Here is a 20578-nt window from a genome sequence, read left to right as displayed (position 1 = left end):
TAAAGTATAAAATAAACCAACATTTACTTTAGATATTTTAGATTTAAAAAACAATATATATATAGTTTTTTGTATTTATTTGTAGAAAGTATATTTATATATTTTTTAGTGAAAAATTGAACTAGAATTTTTTATAGTGAAAACTGTTAACTATTGTGGTTATAAATACTTGAAATTTAATTGTTGTATCTTTAATAATACTCAAAAAATCTATAATCACGCAGTTAATGTTGCTAAAAGTCACTATTTAGGTAAAAAGTTTTTTTGAAGTTTAAACTAAAATATTAAGATTAGTTGTTCAATATTTAAAAAGTTACCCTAGTACCTTTATTTCAACGATTTTTAATATTTTATTTGCAACTAATTAAAGATTAATTTTACGAATATTTGTTTTTTGTTTAGTAAAATTATTTTTGTGTATTTCATTTTTAAATTTTTCACTTGAATGTTGAAATTTAAAAGTCATTTAAAGCTTTTCAAGAACTTTATGTTACAAATGTGAGAACTTGAACCTTTTGCACTACATTTCCATTAGTGATTGCTAATCCTGTTTTCTAGTTACCAAAAAAAATTATTTTTTTTTTCAAAAAAGTTTGCCTCATAATTCAAGAGATAATTATTTATATTTATATAAATTTTTATATTTTTCATAATTTTTTACATTGTAAACCTTAGATTTTTTAATAAGTTTAATTTTTAAATTTTTATAACGTAAAAGATAAATGATAATTTATAATTTTCACACAATATTTATAGATACATCGTCGTGTCGATGTCGTGTTGGCACTTGATGTTAAAATTGAGTTGTTAAACCGAATTAGTTAAAAACAAACTCTATCTAACTTCAATTTTTCTTTAACAAATACCAGATGGTGGATTCTGAATAAAAATATCAGCACAGATATTTTTGCTAACTTTTCAAAAGTAATGTTTCTTTTTTTTAAGCATATTGTTTAGTTTCTATTAAAAATGCTTCACCGATCAATGAACGAATTTTTATTAAGAGTTGAGGATATTATCAAAATTATAAGATAGCATTGTTAAACATATTAATGGCTCAACTACAAAGAAAAAATCTAATTGCTCAAGGTTTGAAACAGTAAAATTCTAAGAGAACTGCTTCTATCTTTGTCAAAAAAATAATACACTCTGTATTTTTTTTTGACAAGATAGGAGCAGATAGAGCATTTTTGGTGTCAAGAAATAAATGTACAAAAGTAAATACAATTCTAGTTAATTGTACAATAAATGTATTATGCTTTATGAGATTATTAGGATTATTTTCTTGAACAGTGAAAGCAAAATTTCTCTATAACTTTAATAGTCCATTAATTTATTTTTACATTTAAAATAACAAAATTTTAATTGGTTTAATAATTGTTTCTGTAATTAAAAATAAAATAAAAAAGATTTTTCTATACATGCATATATATATATATATATATATATATATATATATATATATATATATATATATATAAATTGATATATATATATATATATATATATATATATAAATTGATATATATATATATATATATATATAAATATATATATATATATTTATATATATATATAATATATATATATATATATATATATATATATATATATATATATATATATATACATATATATATATATATATATATATATATATATATATATATATATATATATATATATACATATATATATATATATATATATATATATATATATATATATATATATATATATATATATATATATATATATATATATATATATATATAAATTGTTGCATTTGGGAGTACGTTAAGGTAAAAAATGATACTTTTGCCAACAAATCCATCACTTTTAATTCCTTTTGACTTTCATCTAACATTTCCGTGTAGTCAGAAAATTAAAACCATTAATTTAATTACAACTTAATCGTTTTTTTAAAAAACCGCAAAAGCGCAAATTTAATTGACCAGAACATTCTGAAAGTTTTTAAAACATTCTGAATGTTTTTAATAATATAAACAATGTTTTTTTTTTTTGTTTTTTTTTTTACTGTAAATCATGCACGGAGTGTTGCTACATTGACTATCTTATAGCCTGACTCGCAAGGGAGTGCTGTTACATCGACTGAGGGTTTGGTTTGGGCAGGCAGTCTATCAAAAAAAATAAAAAATAATTCCGGTCTTGCGTTTTAATTTTTTTTGTGTAAAATACGGAAAAACTTTCTGACAACCAGTCAGGAGTTATATATATATATATATATATATATATATATATATATATATATATATATATATATATATATATATATATATATATAATATATATATATATATATATACATATACATATATATATATACATATATATATATATATATATATATATATATATATATATATATATATATATATATATATATAACCTATTATTTTAAGTAGTAATTTTTAATTTTTAAAATTATAAAGCGTATGTAAACATTCTTATAGGTCTATAATTAAAAGAATACGCTTACATATTTCAAAGATCAAAAGATGCAAACTATCAAATGTGTAGTAGTTGGTGATGGTGCTGTTGGTAAAACATGTTTACTTATTTCATATACAACAAATAAATTTCCTAGTGAATATGTTCCTACAGTAAGTTTTTTTTTTAACTGTACTAGTTTTTTTTTAGAAGTTTTTTGTAAAAATAAATAAAATTAGAAGTTGCTCACAATCGTATATATTCACAATAATATAACTCTTTAAAAATATAAAACTTTGTATTTGAATCTGTATTTGTTCATTTTTTTAAAGGTATTTGATAACTATGCTGTTACAGTTATGATTGGAGGAGAACCATATACTCTAGGCCTTTTTGATACTGCAGGTATACTAATTTTCAATATTTCACTATCTCAAGGAAACTTCAAATTTAGTTTAAAAAGTCTTTTTTAAATTAAATTATTGATTAGAATTTGGTTAGATTGTATTTTAGAATTTGAGCTAAAAATTCATTTGAATTTTTTTTTCATGAAATTGGTTAAAAGAATTTAAGATTTCTATATGTACTATGCATTTAATAAATATCTTATAACCAATAAAAAAATATTTGATTTTTTTTACCCCATTTTTTAGTAATAATTTATTATTTGCAAGAGAAATAGGCTGCAAACTCCGAAATTAAGCAGAGAACTAAGTTGAGTGTGGTACTAGTAGTGACGTGATAGGGATCGAACTCAGAACCTATAAGGCGAGCGCTCTACCACTACACCACTATTAATATTAAGCAGAGAAATAAGTTAAGCGTGGTATTACCAGAGACGTAGTGGGGATCAAACAAAGAACTTTAAAGATGAGCGCTCTACCACTACATCACTACCGCGTGATACCACTCTTGTTTGCATAAACATTTGAAATAGTTTATGAAACTTTGCTTCCTGTAGGTTCTATACAGTGGTGAAAATTAAAAAGTTAACCAAAAATAAAAAATATTATAAATAAAAATATTACTTGTTGCTAACAAAAGAAACAAACTAAAGTTAATTACTTTACCAGTGCTTTTTTTTTGTGTGACAAACCAAGATTTAAGTTTCCAAGTACAGTTTATTAAGAAATATATAAGTATTTTATATATATATGTGTGTGTGTGTGTGTGTATATATATATATATATGTGTGTGTATCAGGGATGCGGAGTCCCAAAAGGACTCTGGCTTTATATCTCTACTTTTTCCGAGTCTGTAGTGTCCAGAAGCCCTAAACATGTTTGTTGACTTATTATCTCTATAACAAAAAAAATTTATGAGATTTAATGACTTGAAACTTATTGTTTTTAAGTCCCGGAGTCCTTGCCGCCATTATACCTAAGGACTTCGGGCTCAAAAAATGATTGTTCCTCTAACCTAAAAGTCTTAATTTTTTTTCCTATTAGTAGTCCATAAACTTATTTGTATTTTTAGAGCTCCTGGATACCAAAAACTAGGATAAAGTAATCTTTTTGTGACTTTCAATTCCAGAGTCCTTTTTGGGACTCCGCATCCCTGGTGTGTATATATATGTGTGTGTATATGTGTGTGTATATATATATATATATATATATATATATATATATATATATATATATATATATATATATATATATATATATATATATATATATATATATATATATATATATATATATATATATATATATATATATTAGGGGCGTTCAGGAAAAAAAATTTTAGAATTTAAAAACCAAACCATCTTGATTTGAAGCAAATATGTTTAAACTTACTCACAATAAGTTTCAGCACCATTGAACCACTCTTTCCTTGCCCTCAAAGCACATGTTTGGAAAAAAAATGGACCCAAAAATGGATTAATTTAAGTGTCTTGAGAGCAATGCTGGCATAAATATTTATGATAAATTTTTTTTTCAGGGTTTAAATAAATATCTGTATTTTTGATTAAAAAACTATGGTTTTTTTCTTTCTTCTCAAAAAACAGTATAACTTACATTTTAAATCAGCTAAAAAATGTTTATTATGTGGTGGGGCGTTGTTTTTATAACCTATTCAACAACTAAATTCAATCTTTGTTATTTAGATTCATAATATAGTTTGCATATTTTCAAATAAGAATAGAATTACTCATTTTATATATGTTTATTATTTATAATATTTTAGTCAGAATAAAATAAAATACTCCTTAAGTTATGACTACAATTTTTTAATTTGTCTTCAAAAACCACACTTCGCATTTTTTTTACTTATTTGCAAAATTTGAAGATTTTATTGAGAAAAATGTTCCTTATGTGCAGTGTCAATGATATTTTTAAAAAATCAAACATGTGCCAAAGTACCTTACATCATTAGTAAATACTCATAAGTAAATCATTAATACTTAAGAAATTCAAATTTACCGAAAATGTTGATTTTGTAACAAATGCGGTTTTTGCATATCACAATTCAATATTACTTATCAAATCAAAAAAAAAAAAATTTATTATTTAAAAAGATTTTGTAGAAGTTTCTTCTATAGTTTATCTAATTAATCTTTTTTTTTTGTTCCTGTTTTGTTTCTTCGCTAAGGAGGAAAGACTATCAGATAATCTTTTTTTGGTAAGACTGTTGGAGCTTTTTCCAGAAATCCTGAAAGCAGAGCAAACTCTGTCAACTGATATCAATCTGTTCTGCTTTTCCTCTTCGTTGTTGTAATGATGGACATATTGCTGTATCATGCTGATGGCTCTTTCTGAATGCTCATTGAAAACAATAAGGCCATTGGCATAATATTCAAAAATTTTAAACGAAGACTGTGTATACCGTTATTGCGGTGGAAGTGAAAGCTAGTCTTTTATTCTTTCTTCAGTTAAACCTCTAAAACTATACATAAGGTAAGAAAACTCATCTACCAAAAGGGCTAAGCTTAGTGGATCTTTCTCGGTACTAGCATTTTTTTTTCTCAGTACTAGCATCTCTTTTCTGATGTCTTTCTTTCTTTCTTTTTTTTTCATTTTAAAAGTGTTCAGTCTTAGGCATTTTAAATGAATGAATTGCAGCTGTAATTTTTTGTTTTTCATGTGAAGACAAATCCTCATCCAATAGAGCTAGTGGAATCATAGTTGATTCCAAGTACCAAGTGTGCTTGTAAAGCGAATCAAGCACAGCATCAACTGCTTTTGGATTGCAACAAATATTTTTAAATTGAACCATCTGATGGATAGCTTTAATATCTAAGTTTTATGCCAAGTGGTATTTAGAATTGAGTAATGTGCCTTTGACACATTACTCAATTCTAAATACCACTTGGCATAAAAACAGACCACAAACTCCACAATAAGCTTGATTTCTATTTTGAGATTGTTGTTTTTTTGAACAAAGTCAAGTTGAGAAAACAAAAGCTGCATTTTTAAATAGTAAATTGCTTTACCAAGAAAACGGGCATGATGGATAGCTCCAGTTTTCCTGATTTTATAAACAGAAGGTGATAGATAAGTCACAACTAATTCAGCCAGCTCATTTTTTGTCTTCAAGTTTATCTTCTCCTGCTGTCCTCTTTCTTTCTATAATGCTTTGAAAAAATTCATAGAATCTTCAGCAGCCTTTTCACTTATACTAGCACTCACCTCCTTCCAGTTAAACTTGCACAGATCACTTGGAGCATAACTAAAATTAGGATGTTCAAATAGGCTCTTAAATTTTTGAAACAATAAGTTTTCTGGTCCTGTAGTCAACTCATTTGTTGTTTGTTTCCAAAAATGCACTATTCTTAATTCTATTATGTGATGCCTGCATGCTAATTTTAAAAGATATTTATTTAAGTCGTTGGATATCATATTGATTGAACCATTTTTGATCACAATATTGATTGAAGTTGTATCAAAACAAAGGTCTCCTACTTTTGATTCAAGTTTATATTTCTTTAGTAGGTTCAAAATACTTGTATTTTGATCCTCACCGGAAGAAGTTAAAGGAGGAACACCTAGTGGTGCGTCTCACCCTCAATGTTTACAAGAACTGCCAGCCTGTCAATCTTGAACTTTTTTCCTGCATTAATTTCATTAAGAGTTTTTCCTTCAAAATGTGTAAGACATGGATAAGGAGAAGCTTCTATTGCATTTTTTACATCCGCGTTTGTTAAGGTTGTACATCCACGTTTGTTACGTAAGGTTGTACATCCACGTTTGTTAAGGTTGACATATTTTCATTTTCTAATTTCATTTTTCTAAAGGCTGTTGATTTACTGCAATGTATATCTGTAAGTTCAACACCAGCTTAAGTTAAAATGACACTTGTCACTTTTTGCAAAACATTTGGCAAAACATCACTTAACGTAGCTATTAGGGCAACGTTTCCGGCAGACACATCTATTGGAATTTGTGCAGTTAGATTGAGTCATAAGATGAATCAGAACTCAAATCAGAATTGAGTTTAATTTCATAATTAGATTTTGCTGATTGCACATCCTTCGTTCTATTTTTCTTCCTTATACTCTCTGCTGTCTACAAGCATAAAATAATATAAATTATAACGAAATATTTTATAAGAAAAATATTACTTAATACTTTTAATTTTTAACTAAATTTCTACTAAATTTCTTATCCTGTCCCAAGAATAAACTTTCTTTCTCCTTCCTGATCTTCCAAAAACATCAAGTCTTCGAGCTTATCCTTATCAGATCTTTTTTTGTCAGTTCTAATAATGTTCTTCAAGTCTGTCTTGCCTACCCAAAAAACTTTTTTTAAGTAATTCTTAAAGTTTTTCTGATTTTTTAAAATCTTTAGGAGAGCCTCTTTTTTGGTATTTTTTTTTTTTTAACTAGAATACTGCTTGTCAAGTTTAATAAGATTTTTGAATAGCTGAGTGTCACTAACAACTTCAAACCCTGCTTTTATCCAGGGTTTCTTAACCTTAGCTAAAACACAATTACAATCCAAATTTTCACATCTTTCAAAATTTTTACAAAGTAAACGTAAGATGTTACAAAGTAAACGTAAAAGCTGTGGTGTACAAATGCAAAGTTTGGTTGCTCGAATGAGAAACCACAAAGTGATGGTAAATGTAATTTTCTGAAAGATGTTCAAGATGACGAAAACATTATTATTTGTCAAAAAACCTTAGAAAATATCAACCAGACAAATGAAGAACCACAAACTAGTCAATGTTCTGTTAAGATAGCTGAATCTAGTCAATCTGCTGTAGATAAAACAAGTTTTTAGTGTTAAAATAAAAAGGCAGAAACAAGACCAAGCAGTGGTAAGACAGTGACAACTAAATTGGATTCATACCTTATTAAAACCACTAAATCTAAAAAAGAAGCTATCGATGAGCAGATAGCAAGAATAATTTATGCTACTAACTCGCCTTTCAGAATGGTTGACCATCCAGAGTTTATCAAGATGATCCATTTTTTATGCCCAAGCTATAACCCTCCTAATAGAATTGATATTGGTGGAAAACTGCTAGATACTGTTCACAGTTTAACTAGCTCTTCAGGTTTGCTACATGATCAGTCTGTAACCATGAGTATTGATGGGTGGAGCAATGTTCATAATGAACCAATAGAGGGTCGTCCATAAAGTACGTACGCCAAAAATTTTGAAATTTGACCCCCTCCCTCTCCCCTCCCCCTAGTTGCCGTGTGTACTTTCATGTCCTTACCCCCCCCCCCCCCCTCCTTAAAAGTACGAAATTTTTTTTGTTTTAATAACAAATCAAATAAAAATAAACTATACTTAAGGTGGGCGTTTTTTTCAGGCACCCCTCTTTAGTAAGTAAAAAACGAGTCTTATGCGAGATCAGAAATATTGAAAACAATGGCTAAAACCCAGTACCGAGGGTAGGCTACCTACACCCCTTAATTGGAGGGGGAAGAGAAACAGCAAATTTTGTGCTCTTTTGCTAATTTAAGAAGCTTTTTAATTTAGCAAAACCTAGCATTCAAAATTGGAAGATTTTGAGACGCTAAAGACACGTTTTTTTGGGGGGGGATTCCGACCCATATATGATATTGCCAACAAACAGGTTGATCCATTGCTTGACATTCGTATCACTTCAGCTTCTGTGTCTAAAGTGATTTCCTGCTTAGACTCTTCTACAGCTTGTGGCCCGGACAACATACCTGTTATTGTCTTGCAGAAGTGTTCTCCGGAGCTGTCGTCTGTACTCTCAAAACTATTCAACAATTGCTTATCGGAGTCTTGTTTTCCAGCCTGCTGGAAAGCAGCATCCGTTATCCCTATCTTCAAAAATTTAGAGAGCGATCTGATTCGTCTAACTACCGTCCCATTAGTCTTCTTCCTATCATAAGCAAGGTTTTTGAATCTTTGATTAACAAACACTTAATTTCTCATCTTGAATCTAATAACTTACTTTCTGACCATCAATATGGATTTGGATCTTCTTGTTCTACAGCTGATTTGCTAACAGTAATAACTGATAGGTTTTATCATGCGTTAGATAAAGGTGGAGAGGTTAAGGCCATCGCTCTTGACATTTCAAAAGCTTTTGATAAAGTTTGGCATGTTGGTCTTCTCCATAAGCTTTCTTCTCATGGTGTATCTGGCAACATCTTTAAGATTATTGAATCCTTCCTTTCGAATCTTAGTATAAAAGTTGTCTTCGATGGATAGCACTCTTCTTATTCTGTAACTTCAGGGGTTCCTCAAGGTTCTATCCTTGGCTCTATACTCTTTTTAATTTACATCAACAATCTTCCAGATATTCTCACATCTAAGGTGGCATTGTTTGCTGATGATTCTACCATTTATTCTTGTCATGATCAGAAACCAACACTCTTTGATTGCTTGGAGGGGGCATTTGAGCTTGAAAAGGATCTCACTTCTACTACAGCATGGGGCTCACAGTGGCTGGTGAACTTCAATACTGATAAAACTCAATTTTTTTTCAGTCAATCATTATCGCAATAATTTTGATCTTTCTATATTTATGATCAGTGATGTACTCGATGAGTCATCTACTCTTTATCTTCTAGGATTAGCTCTTACTTCCAATCTTTCTTGGAAACCATGTATCAAATTAGCATCTGCTAAGGTTGCAGAATCGTGCTCGCCACTTTCTTTCTCAGTATTCTATTCTTGATCTCTATAAATCTCAAATCCTGCTTTGTATGGAATACTGTTGCCATATCTGGGGCGGATCTTTTAATGATGCCCTTTTCTCTTTTAGACAAGGTGCAAAAATGCATTGTAAACATAGTTGGACCTGCTCTTGTAGCCAAAAAAAATTGCCTACATACAGCAATGTTTTGCCTGCACATATATATACACACACAGACACACGCAGGCTTGGCCGGGAAGGCATGCAATTTCAAGTTTTTATATGACCATACAAGTAATATTTTGTTTTGATGGTTTTATCATGGTTTTTAACAAATGCGCTGAAAAAATTGGTATTTAATTACATGGAAATAAATAACTTCGACATGTTTATCTTTACTAACGTTTTTATGTTTCAAAACGGTTTTAAAAAACACAGCTAATGAATTTTATTAAAATATTATTGAAAGTTGTATAAATTTTTATTTATATTATTTAATTATATAAGATTTTTTTACAAGTAAATTAAAAAAAGTAGAACTTATAAAAAAAAATTTTAATTTTATAAGCGACGTCTTTAAACAACGACAGTCTCTTAAATAAACTTTATATCATCAAAGTTAATTAACTCGAAAAGTAGAAATATTATGTTGAGAAGGAAAAAAGGCAAACTTTTTTGAAAGCCGTTTGAATTAAATAACTTTGATCTTTACTTATATTTTTATATTATTGAAGCGCATTTAAATAAAGTAACAAATCACTGCCTTTGATTTTTTACAAAAATATTAATGAATAGTATATATATATTTATTTTTATATAAGTATCTTTTTATTATAAATGTCTTTGAATTTAAAAATTTAAATCAACTTTTTAATAAACAGTTAAATTATTTTTTCTTTTGTTTACGTTACTGCAAAGAATCGTTAAGAATCAACTTTCAAACGTGCGCATATTTTAATCAATCGTTAAATATAAGTTGTTACTTTATTTAAAAAACTTTTTGCATAATATTATATTATAAAAACATTAGTAAAGATAACTGGTTCAAAATTATTTATTCCAAACCTAATTAAGATAATCTTACCATTATAGTTTATTATCTATTTTAGTTAAGTTTTAGTTTCAGTTTTTTTTTAATTTAGTTTTCGTTATTTTTTTTTTTTACGAAGACTTGTTTGCTTCTTTTGTGATTTTTTTAAGTTGTTTTTTTTAAGCTTCTTAGTTCATAGTTAAGATTACATTTTTAACCTGTTTTTTAAAATGTATACAGACTTTCAAAACATTTTAACAGCCGTGGTCAAGTTTTCAAAATTGCAGAATATTTGTCTTGTCATATTATGATGTGAAATCGCACACCTTCCTGGCCAAGTCTATATATATATATATATATATATATATATATATATATATATATATATATATATATATATATATATATATATATATATATATATATATATATATATATAACATCTAAACAAAGACTAAACGCAATCATTAAAAGATATTGTAAATCAGTCACCATAAGATTGGTTTTTATTTCATTTAAAATTTCAAAAAAATTTTCCACAAAAGATCCCTTTCCTACAGACTTGAATTCATTCGTTGTCTATAAATTTGAACGCGCAGACTGTAAATCCTGTTATATTGGCGAAACTATTCGCCATTTAAAAACACGAATAATCGAGCACCAAAAAAGGGATAAAAACTCACACATTTATAAACATATTCATTCAAATGAAAGCTGTTTAAATAGTTTTAAACATGCTAATTTTTTAATTTTGGGTTTGGCCTCCAACAAATCTATATTAAAACTTAAAGAAAGCATGTACATAGAGTGGGAAAAACCCACTATTAATAAACAAATGAACCATGTAGAAATGACAATTTCAATCTAGTTCCTTTTAACATTACCGGTTCTTTTATCTTTTTAAAACATTTGTTACATTATTTAATTGCATTTTTATTGTATTTTTTATTATAAGGTCTCTATTATTTAACTTAATTTTACCAATTTGATTTCACCATTTTAATATATTTTAACTGAGGATGGCTATGATATAGTGGAAACATGTATTTATTAAATAAATGATTTTAACAAACATTAAAAAAATTGTCTTATTTATTAGAATATTTACTCATTTTGTGCTGAAGAGAAACTTAGGAAATATATATAAAACTGAAAAGGCATGTTTAGATAAACAGTGTGGCGTCATACTGAATTAAACCTGCTGCCAGGGGCTTCAGTACATGGACTATCATATAGCCTGTTGTCGCAAAGGAGTGCTGCTACATGGACTGAGGGTTTGGATTGGGGCAGAAATCTTTTCTTTTATTATTATTTTTTTTCTTCTTTTTCTAAAAAAGCTGATTTTGTTAATTAGTATTGCCTAATATAAAAGTTAAATAAATATATGAATCAAAGTTTTATTTCAATTACATAACTCTAAGAAAATATTACACCCCAGTTTGCACAAAGTGTTATCGTAATTAATAGCCATTGCCGATAATAATTAATTATTCGTTAGTCTTTATCTTAGGTTCTACATTCGACCATTACTAAAAATCGTTAATTGATTTTATTTTATACAACCTTTTAAATTATAATTTTAATGCTGATGGAAACCAGCTCTGTTTAATACACAAGGTAGTGGTAATTAATTTTGATTTAGAAAAATTAGCAAATATTAGTCTTTATAGTGACATTTTTTTTAAACTTTGATGTCGAGTAATAGCACTTAATTGACTTTCAAACCTATGTTTTTATATGATTCTTAGTTATTATAAAGTTCCTTATTATGAAAAAAAAGGATGGGGGAATAAACTGCAGCAATGCCTATTATCTTCATATCTAAACAGAAAAATAAAAACTGCAACTTATCAATTTAGCAACTAATCAAACAAATTTTATTTTTGTATTATGTTATTGCATATGTAATTACATTACATAAGCAATTACATAATGCAAATAGACATATACATATTGCATATGTAATTATAACTTCATAACATTTAGATAATTTCAAACTATTACACAAAAAGTAAAGATAAATTATAAAAACTATGCCTTGTTTAGCTGTTGCAATAAAAATAGAAACACAAAACATTGCTATTTAGTTTTAAATATATTTTGAACAATATATTTTTTTGAAGTTTAAACAAAACAAAAAAAGAGATCTAATATATATATATTAAGTTTTTACAAGTAAAATAAATTTATAAAATATAGCCAGTAATTCTATAAGTATCACCACTAAACAAAAATAATAAATAATTAGATCCATATAAATTCTAACAAAATTGTATAAGTCAAATGAAAAATAAAATAAAACTTATATCTAAAATACTTATATTTTATATATAATTATATTATAAATTACTTTAATCTAAAATAAGGCCATTGTCAGCCTCTTTAAATTTAAACAGCCAGTTTAGATACTATTTCAATAAATCATCTACAAAATAGAACATGTTTCATTACCCTAACGCCTTGAATATATAAACTTTAGTAACTCTAAAAACAGGCATTTTTAGGCTTTTGAGCATCTTAGTTGGCTAATGAAATATTTTACGGAGTATAGTACTATTTTGATGGTTTTCTCAAGTCTGTTATTTTTGTTCATCCAGTTCACAATGTTTTGAATGGGGCAAGGTAAAATTGCTGTAAACCCTAAAATTTGCTTTTTACCTTGATAATAAGTATACAAATATAGCATATAAATACAATTTTAATAGAATGTTTTACTTTAAATATAAAATTATATTTTTCAATTATTCTCTCTTCAATTATTTCTCTTTAAAAACATACTTTTTATGACCCCTTTCTATTAATAGAGAAGTTAAGGTTGACATGTGGGAGTTTCAAACCTTTAGCACACTTTTTTTAAATCTTTTAATTTTTAAAATGCAATACAAAACAGTTCTACAGTTCTATAGATGTTTTATATGCATATTATATACCTCTTTTCCTTACACGAGCTCAGCTAAGTTGTAAAAAACTTGAAAAGTGTAATTGTATAGCCTAAAATAAACTTTAATCTTTACATATGTTCTAAATTTACATTAGTTAGATTTTTTCTTATAAATACCACACTTTTATAAAAGAAGTGCTAAGAGAGACTCTTTCTCACTATGAACCCTGCTTTAATAACTTCTGTGAGTTCTTTGCAAACATGCATGAATAAGCATTACAGTGCATGTGATGATTAAAATCGTCCAGCTCGGTCCATTCGCGCTTGTAATACTGAAATACATTATCAACGAGCGCGATTATGCACGCTCTGCATCAAGTCTTTCGAGAGCGATATTCAGAGTTTTAAATTGGTTGCCATAATGCCATCCATAAATAAGATATGCAAGCATGGGGAGAGGGTCACTCAAAGCGTAACAGTGCGTATAAGGAAAAGGGTGGACAATTTTTTGTGTAAATTTTTTTCATGTGAAGTCCGGGAAATGAGACAAAAAAGCTTTGGTTTTTTAGTTAATGCATTTTTCTATCTACCGGAAAAAATATCTTACTGCAGCTTTGATATTATAAATAAAACAATGAAATATCTCCATTTATTAAAAGATGACTGCATAACTTTGTTTACTTTTCGGAGTTGAATTAAAATGCTTGATTGCAGACATTTTAAACAACTGAAATGTTTTTAATTTAATTTAAAAGAATAAAAATAGTTCTTTTATTTACAAAAGATGTGTGAAAAATTAAAAACAATAAAGCAATAGTATCTTACGTTTTTACAAAATCTTGTTGATGAAAACTTTTGATTTTTCAAAATTCAATCAAGTTTTAATTTTTTAATTTACATTTTCTATTCTCAATGGGGCGATATGTTTTGAAAATAGTAAACATTCCATTCTATCTGTTTGCAGTAATGACTTGATAACTTTTCATTCATTGTTTGTACAAAATAAAAAACTGTGTTCTAATTTAAACAGAATGCGCCATTTAAATATTATGAAGTGAATAATATTTTATATACTAGATTATATATTTAATAAATATATAATAGAATTATACTAATATAATATATATGCGGTAGTGGTGTAGTGGTAAGAGCGCTCGCTTTGTAAGCGAGAGGTTCGGAGTTCGACTCCCACCACGTCCCTGGAAGTACCGCGCTCAACTTAGTTTCTCCGCGCAGCGGCCTTGCTCGGCAAGGTTCGTGTTTTGGAGTTTAAGAGTTGAGAGAGGGTTGCACCACAAATAACAACTAAAAAAAAAAATAAAAATAAAAATAAAAAAACACAAAAAAATGAGTAGCCTCCTCGACTGTAGTGGCCCCCCTCGGGCCTTGGGTAGGTGAATAATCTAAAAAAAAAAAAAAATATTAGTGTAAGTATATATATACTTATACAAATATAATATACAAATAACTTATACTGATGTATATTTTGAGAAATGCATTTGTGAAACTAGCGACATTACATTTTTTCTTTTGTTGTTTGTGAGCATGCTTCCAATAGTTTCGATTCAAAGTTATAACAAATATATTTGCTATAAGTATTGTTTATTGAAATATTTTTTTTAATTTTAAGTTGTGTTTAACTTTAACTTTTTTAATAAATCAGGACCAACGATGCTGAGGGGAGGCACATGCCCCTTCCTCCCCCTTGACTTTTTTTTTTTTTTTTTTTTTTTTTTTTTTTTTTTTATAGAAATAGATGGTTGTGCCTCTCCACTATTTAGATGGCTGATGACACGAAACCCGTGTCATCAGCCATCTAAATAGACTTTATTAGTTAATAGCTTAACTGATTTGAAGATATTAGTGAAAATATTTAGTTTCATATTAACTTATATTTAACAAAAAATTATTTGATGTTCCAATGTTTTGATGTTTTTTAATTTTAAATATAATAGTCATTGATTAATAGAATGTGATCGAACCTGTACGAAATCGAAGTGGAGTTTTAGCTTGATAAACTTTTCACGCTAGATATTTATTTACAAGATATTTATAAATATTACGCTAGATATTTGTAAATATTACACTAGATATTTAGATTTTAACATTTAAGTTAGGAATTTTTATTTGAAGTGTTTCAGGTTTTGATATTTTATTACATGGACTTTAATGCAATTCAAAGTAAAAGTTCTAGTTGAGCGAAGTTTTTTGTCAAATGGACCATAAAAAAAATATACAAGTTAGTGAATGGTTCAACTTAACCAGGGTACGATTAAGCGAATAATATGATAAAGTTCAACTGGAATTTAAAAAAAAAAACATGCTGGATTTAGCTTTCAAATAAAAGAAATAAATCATTTTTAATTTGAAATTATATCGCATAAATTAAAATTGAATTGAGTAACATAAATTAGGCGTAACATACTTTATTACGAATATAACTTCTTTATTAAACAATATGCTAACTCTACTGTTTAAACATATTTTGACTTTAAAAATATATTTTCTTTAAAATTAACTTATATTTTTCTCCCTTGCAAGTTTAACAAATGAGTGCAATTTTTTACTCTACAACGAAACTAGCAAGCACTATTTGTCACGCCCGGAAGGTCGTTTACAGGCGTGTTTCACGTGCGCAGAGCATGTGAAACACGCTCTCCCTTTATCACAAGTGCGCAGAGCACGTGAAAATTGCTCTCCCTTCATCACAAGGCCTGCATTAGTAGCAGTAAGTTACTTGATATAAGTTATATGTTATCAGCCCTTGGAATTAGGAAAAAATGTGGTCTGCAATATTTTTACAACCTTTATCTACTAGAGGTTGGCATCTGTTTGTTAAAAAAAATTTGGTACAAAGGTTTTACCATAAAACATAGAAATGAGGTCAGCAAATTTTTTCTGACCTCAAACACTTCTAGGTTGGCATTGCCAAATGCTGACCCTAATTCCTAAGCTGTGATATATATAATAAAAACTAAATAATTAAAAAACTCTATTTTAAACATAAAAACTTTCAGAAAATTAGTGATTTTTTTATTATTTTTAATTTTTGCTGCTTGAGTGGAGAATACAATATTGCAGTGTCTTTTTCTCGACAGTCACTTTGCATTTTCTTGACAGTCAATATTAGGAGCTAATTCTTTTTTTGTTTTTTATTGGGTTATTTTTTTTTTTACAATTTTTATTTTTATTTTTTCTCTCTAAGGATTTCTCTTTGTTTTTGTTTTTTAGACAAAAAGTTTTTAGATTAGCAGTAGAATAAGAAAACAAATATTTGTAATGTTTGATCATAATTTAAACTTTTAACACCTAGACTAAATTAAAAAAGTGCGAAAAATTCCAGGAGCAGAAATCACCTACAACTTGACTTTTTTGACTTTTTTTTTTTTTAACAAAATTTTTCAAAACTTATATATATTTTTCCCTTTTTATTTCTTGAGTTCTCTTTACTAAGGGGGCATTCATAAAGTATGTAAGCAGGTATGAGGTAAGGAGTTTGTTTAAAGTGTTTAAAGGGATGGGGTGTTTAAGACAGGGAGAAAAAACATTTTTTGATTTTTTTCCTCGTGATTTTTTTCTAAAACTTGATTTCTTTTTTTCTTTTTTTTTTAATTTGTAATTTTTTTTGTTTTTATTTCTTGTATTACGTTTATTTGTTAATATTTTGTTTGCTTATTAGTTTATGCTTTTGTTTTATAGGTCAAGAAGATTATGATAGGCTGAGACCACTTTCTTATCCTCAAACAGATGTGTTTCTTGTTTGTTTTTCTGTTGTGGCACCATCTTCTTTTGAAAATGTAAAAGAAAAGGTAGGTGGTTTTCATCAACATGTTCGATTTATATTATTAGACATCATATAAGAAGTTTAGCTAAAATTTACTTAGGAAGAAGAAATTGATAACTAACCTAATATTCTTGATGTCGGGATTAAATTTCTTTATTTTTTATAAACTTTTTATAAAAAAAAAAATGTTTTAACTAATTTTTATAGCTTTACTAGTATTAGATATAAGTTTGGACTATTTAAAACATTGATTTTAAATCAATAGTAATTGGGTTAGCTTTTTTATAGACATTGAAAAAATTAAATTACTCTTAAAAGAATTGATCGCAACTAAAATCCTCTTAAAACAATTTTAATTCATTTGATAAAATTAAATTACCTACTAAAAATTATGGTATACACTATTTCAAACTACCTTCTAGGTAAAATTTTCCTTAATTTTCAACTTCAGTTAAATATATATATATTCAAAAGTATTGTAATTAAACTATTAAAATTAGTTTTAAAAAATCTCTTTAAAAAAGCATTATTTTTTTCATTAAAAGATCCATTACGTCATTGGTACAAATTTATATGCTCTTGGTGTAACGCATGTTACATTTATGGACATTATATTTGAACATAAACTCTGATAAAGCTTCAATGACATACAAACATCTATTTGCATCTTTAAAAGTTGCTTTTTTGAAATATGAGTAAAAAAGATAAAATTTATATTCATTAATTCTTTTCACACCATATACAAAAACTTTAATTACTTTATTTTTTTATTAACTTTAATTTTTCGATTGTTATTTTATCTCTCACCTTTATAATCTATGTAGTTAACATATAATTTATTTTTGTATTTAATTATCATGTGTCAATAAAAAACAATATAAAAATTTATATAGCTAAACAATGTCTTATATATGCATATTTGTAATTATTAAAAAATTGTTTTAAAAAGCATAAACAATCTATTGGTCCTGAATCATAAATAATCACTTAGTCCTGAACCAGTTTTTTCGAGGTCGGCAAAAATTGCCGACCTCGTTTCGATGTTTTATTGTAAGACCTTTGCATCAAATTTTATTTGCCGACTTGATGCCGACCTCTAAAAGATTGAGTGTTTGTGTGTGTGTGTGTGTGTGTGTGTGTGTGTGTGTGTGTGTGTGTGTGTGTGTGTGTGTGTGTGTGTGTGTGTGTGTGTGTGTGTGTGTATGGGCGGTTTAACAAATAACATTTTTGTTATTTTTTGAAATATCTGCAGTATGTACCATGTTCTAAATGATAAAATAATATTGGGTTTAAAAGTTTTTTAAGTAAAAAATATTTTTAGAGGATGCCTCAAGACCCTAATATTAATATTAATTTAAAAAAATGTTTTCAAACTATTTGTCTTATTATCCCTCAAATGAAGCAAAAGCTTATAAAAATTCCAAAATTAATAATCTATTATTAAAAATAAAAATATGTTAGATTTTACTGAATAGCAGTTAAAACTTTGTATTAAAAATTACTGTAAATTAATTAAAAATGTGTGTATGTATGTATTTAGTGGGTTCCTGAAATCACACATCATTGTCCTAAAACACCATTTTTACTGGTTGGTACTCAAGTAGATTTACGCGATGACGGTGCAATCATTGAAAAGCTTGCTAAAACGAAACAAAAACCAATCACAGTGGATTCAGGTGACAAATTGGCTCGTGAACTTCGTGCTGTAAAATATGTTGAGTGTTCTGCTCTTACACAGAAAGGCTTAAAGAATGTATTTGACGAAGCTATTCTAGCTGCCCTTGAACCACCAGAACAGCCTAAAAAGAAAAAGTGTATAATTATTTAAATGATTGCTTTTTCCATCAAGCTTGTTATCTGCAATGGAATAAACTTTTCTTTGGATAAAGAAATGCAGATAAATTTCATAAATCTTCTAATACTTTCATTACTTATTAAGAAAGTTCTATAATAAAAGTTTGTACTTTCTTCTATTGATTTTTTGAAAGCTTTTTTTACAAGTCTTTAACATAAAGCTATAGAAAAATATTTGTGTAAAATTCTAGCACGATTTGTATTTTATAAACTGAACAGACTATTTTAAGAACTTCAAAATGGTTGTTTAGGGTGGTTATTTACTCAAGTGCCATTTAACAATTTGCCTCGATTCAGCTCCTTAGACTCCATTTTACATTAATACTTTATCCTTAAAAATTTGTTTTAACGCATAAATTTTTCATAAATTCTCTCAAAAATAATTTCTTAATTAGTTTGTTTTCTTATTGCGTTTTTCGGGAAACATCGATTACGTAGTGCACTGTAGAGTGAAGTTTCTTTGTTTTCATTTACGGAGTTTATAATTTTCAAAAAGAAACATTTAATTGTACGTTGAATGTTATTTTGGTTATATTTTTGATGTGCTTGTTTTTCTTCGAATCCATATGTTAAAAGCTTTTTTATGTGAAATTTGTGTCGTAGTTTTATAAACTGTCGTTTTATGTGTTATAAATTCATAATGTAGAGTTTACGTCGTAATATGTTGTGTTAAATTCCTGTCATAATATATGATTTTTATAATTGATCTGGTTTGACCTGGCTCAAATTTGATTTCCATATATATTTTTCAAACTCGCTGTAGTTTTGTGTTTGATATCGTCTCAAATATCTTCCCTAAGTAAAATATCAAACAAAAATTTTATTTTGTTCGATTAATTAAAAAATTTTAACCAACTAATAGGTTTATTCCCGTTTATTTTTTATAACGGTTAAGTTATAAATTAGTCAGGTCTAACATTTTTGTCATATCGTAAGCTAGACCCTATATGTGCTTAAATGGTTCATAAAATACATTTTCAGAAAATCAAAAGATTCTGAGTTTGATTTCGAGAAAGAGATTTGGTTTTAAAAGCAAAGTATAATAATACCAGAATAATAAATTTAATATCGAAATATTTAAATCGACGATTTGAATATTTTGAAGATGGGTTTGCGAATTGACAGTATTACTGCAGAATTGACAGTATTACTGCAATTGTTATCTATATCTGGAGACTCGTTTATTTACAAGATTTTATTGTAACATTAAGTTCTTGAATTTTTATTTCGTCGAACTTTTTATAGGAATTCTGTTATTGTCATTTAATTTCAAGTTGACCCTTGACAAAATGCATAGTGAATGCACAAACGATAAAACCGTAGATTATTATTATAATACATTAAAAAAAAAATCGCGAAAAATGTCTTTCTCAAAATACATTTTAAAACATTTGATAAAAATGTTTATGTAGTTAAATTTTTTTTGAGAGAATTTTAAAGTTTAAAAATACACGTTTTTTAATAAATTTTTCCCAGTAAGCACATCAACGTTGGAACAGCGTTTAATGACGTTATT

The 20578-nt window shown here is 27.2% G+C and overlaps 1 protein-coding gene across 3 annotated transcripts in view; it reads left to right on the top strand.

Moving 5' to 3' along the window:
- The window catches only part of LOC100204156 (cell division control protein 42 homolog), a 20489-nt gene extending 888 nt beyond the window's left edge, over positions 1 to 19601 (top strand). Inside the window, exons 1-5 of one of the 3 annotated variants that reach the window (XM_065799860.1) lie at positions 113 to 251; positions 2475 to 2624; positions 2784 to 2856; positions 17124 to 17233; positions 18749 to 19601. In XM_065799860.1, the coding sequence (XP_065655932.1) occupies positions 2520 to 2624; positions 2784 to 2856; positions 17124 to 17233; positions 18749 to 19036 (576 nt within the window). In that variant the 5' untranslated portion in view covers positions 113 to 251; positions 2475 to 2519 and the 3' untranslated portion in view covers positions 19037 to 19601. Of the gene's footprint in view, positions 1 to 112; positions 252 to 761; positions 925 to 2474; positions 2625 to 2783; positions 2857 to 17123; positions 17234 to 18748 lie in introns of those variants that run through there. The other 2 variants (XM_065799859.1, XM_065799861.1) reach the window with 2 other exon arrangements.
- The last annotated feature ends 977 nt before the right edge of the window (positions 19602 to 20578 follow it).

This window comes from Hydra vulgaris, chromosome 06, assembly GCF_038396675.1.
Source record: "Hydra vulgaris chromosome 06, alternate assembly HydraT2T_AEP".
Taxonomy (NCBI): domain Eukaryota; kingdom Metazoa; phylum Cnidaria; class Hydrozoa; order Anthoathecata; family Hydridae; genus Hydra; species Hydra vulgaris.
This window is presented reverse-complemented; position numbering and strand designations above follow the sequence as displayed.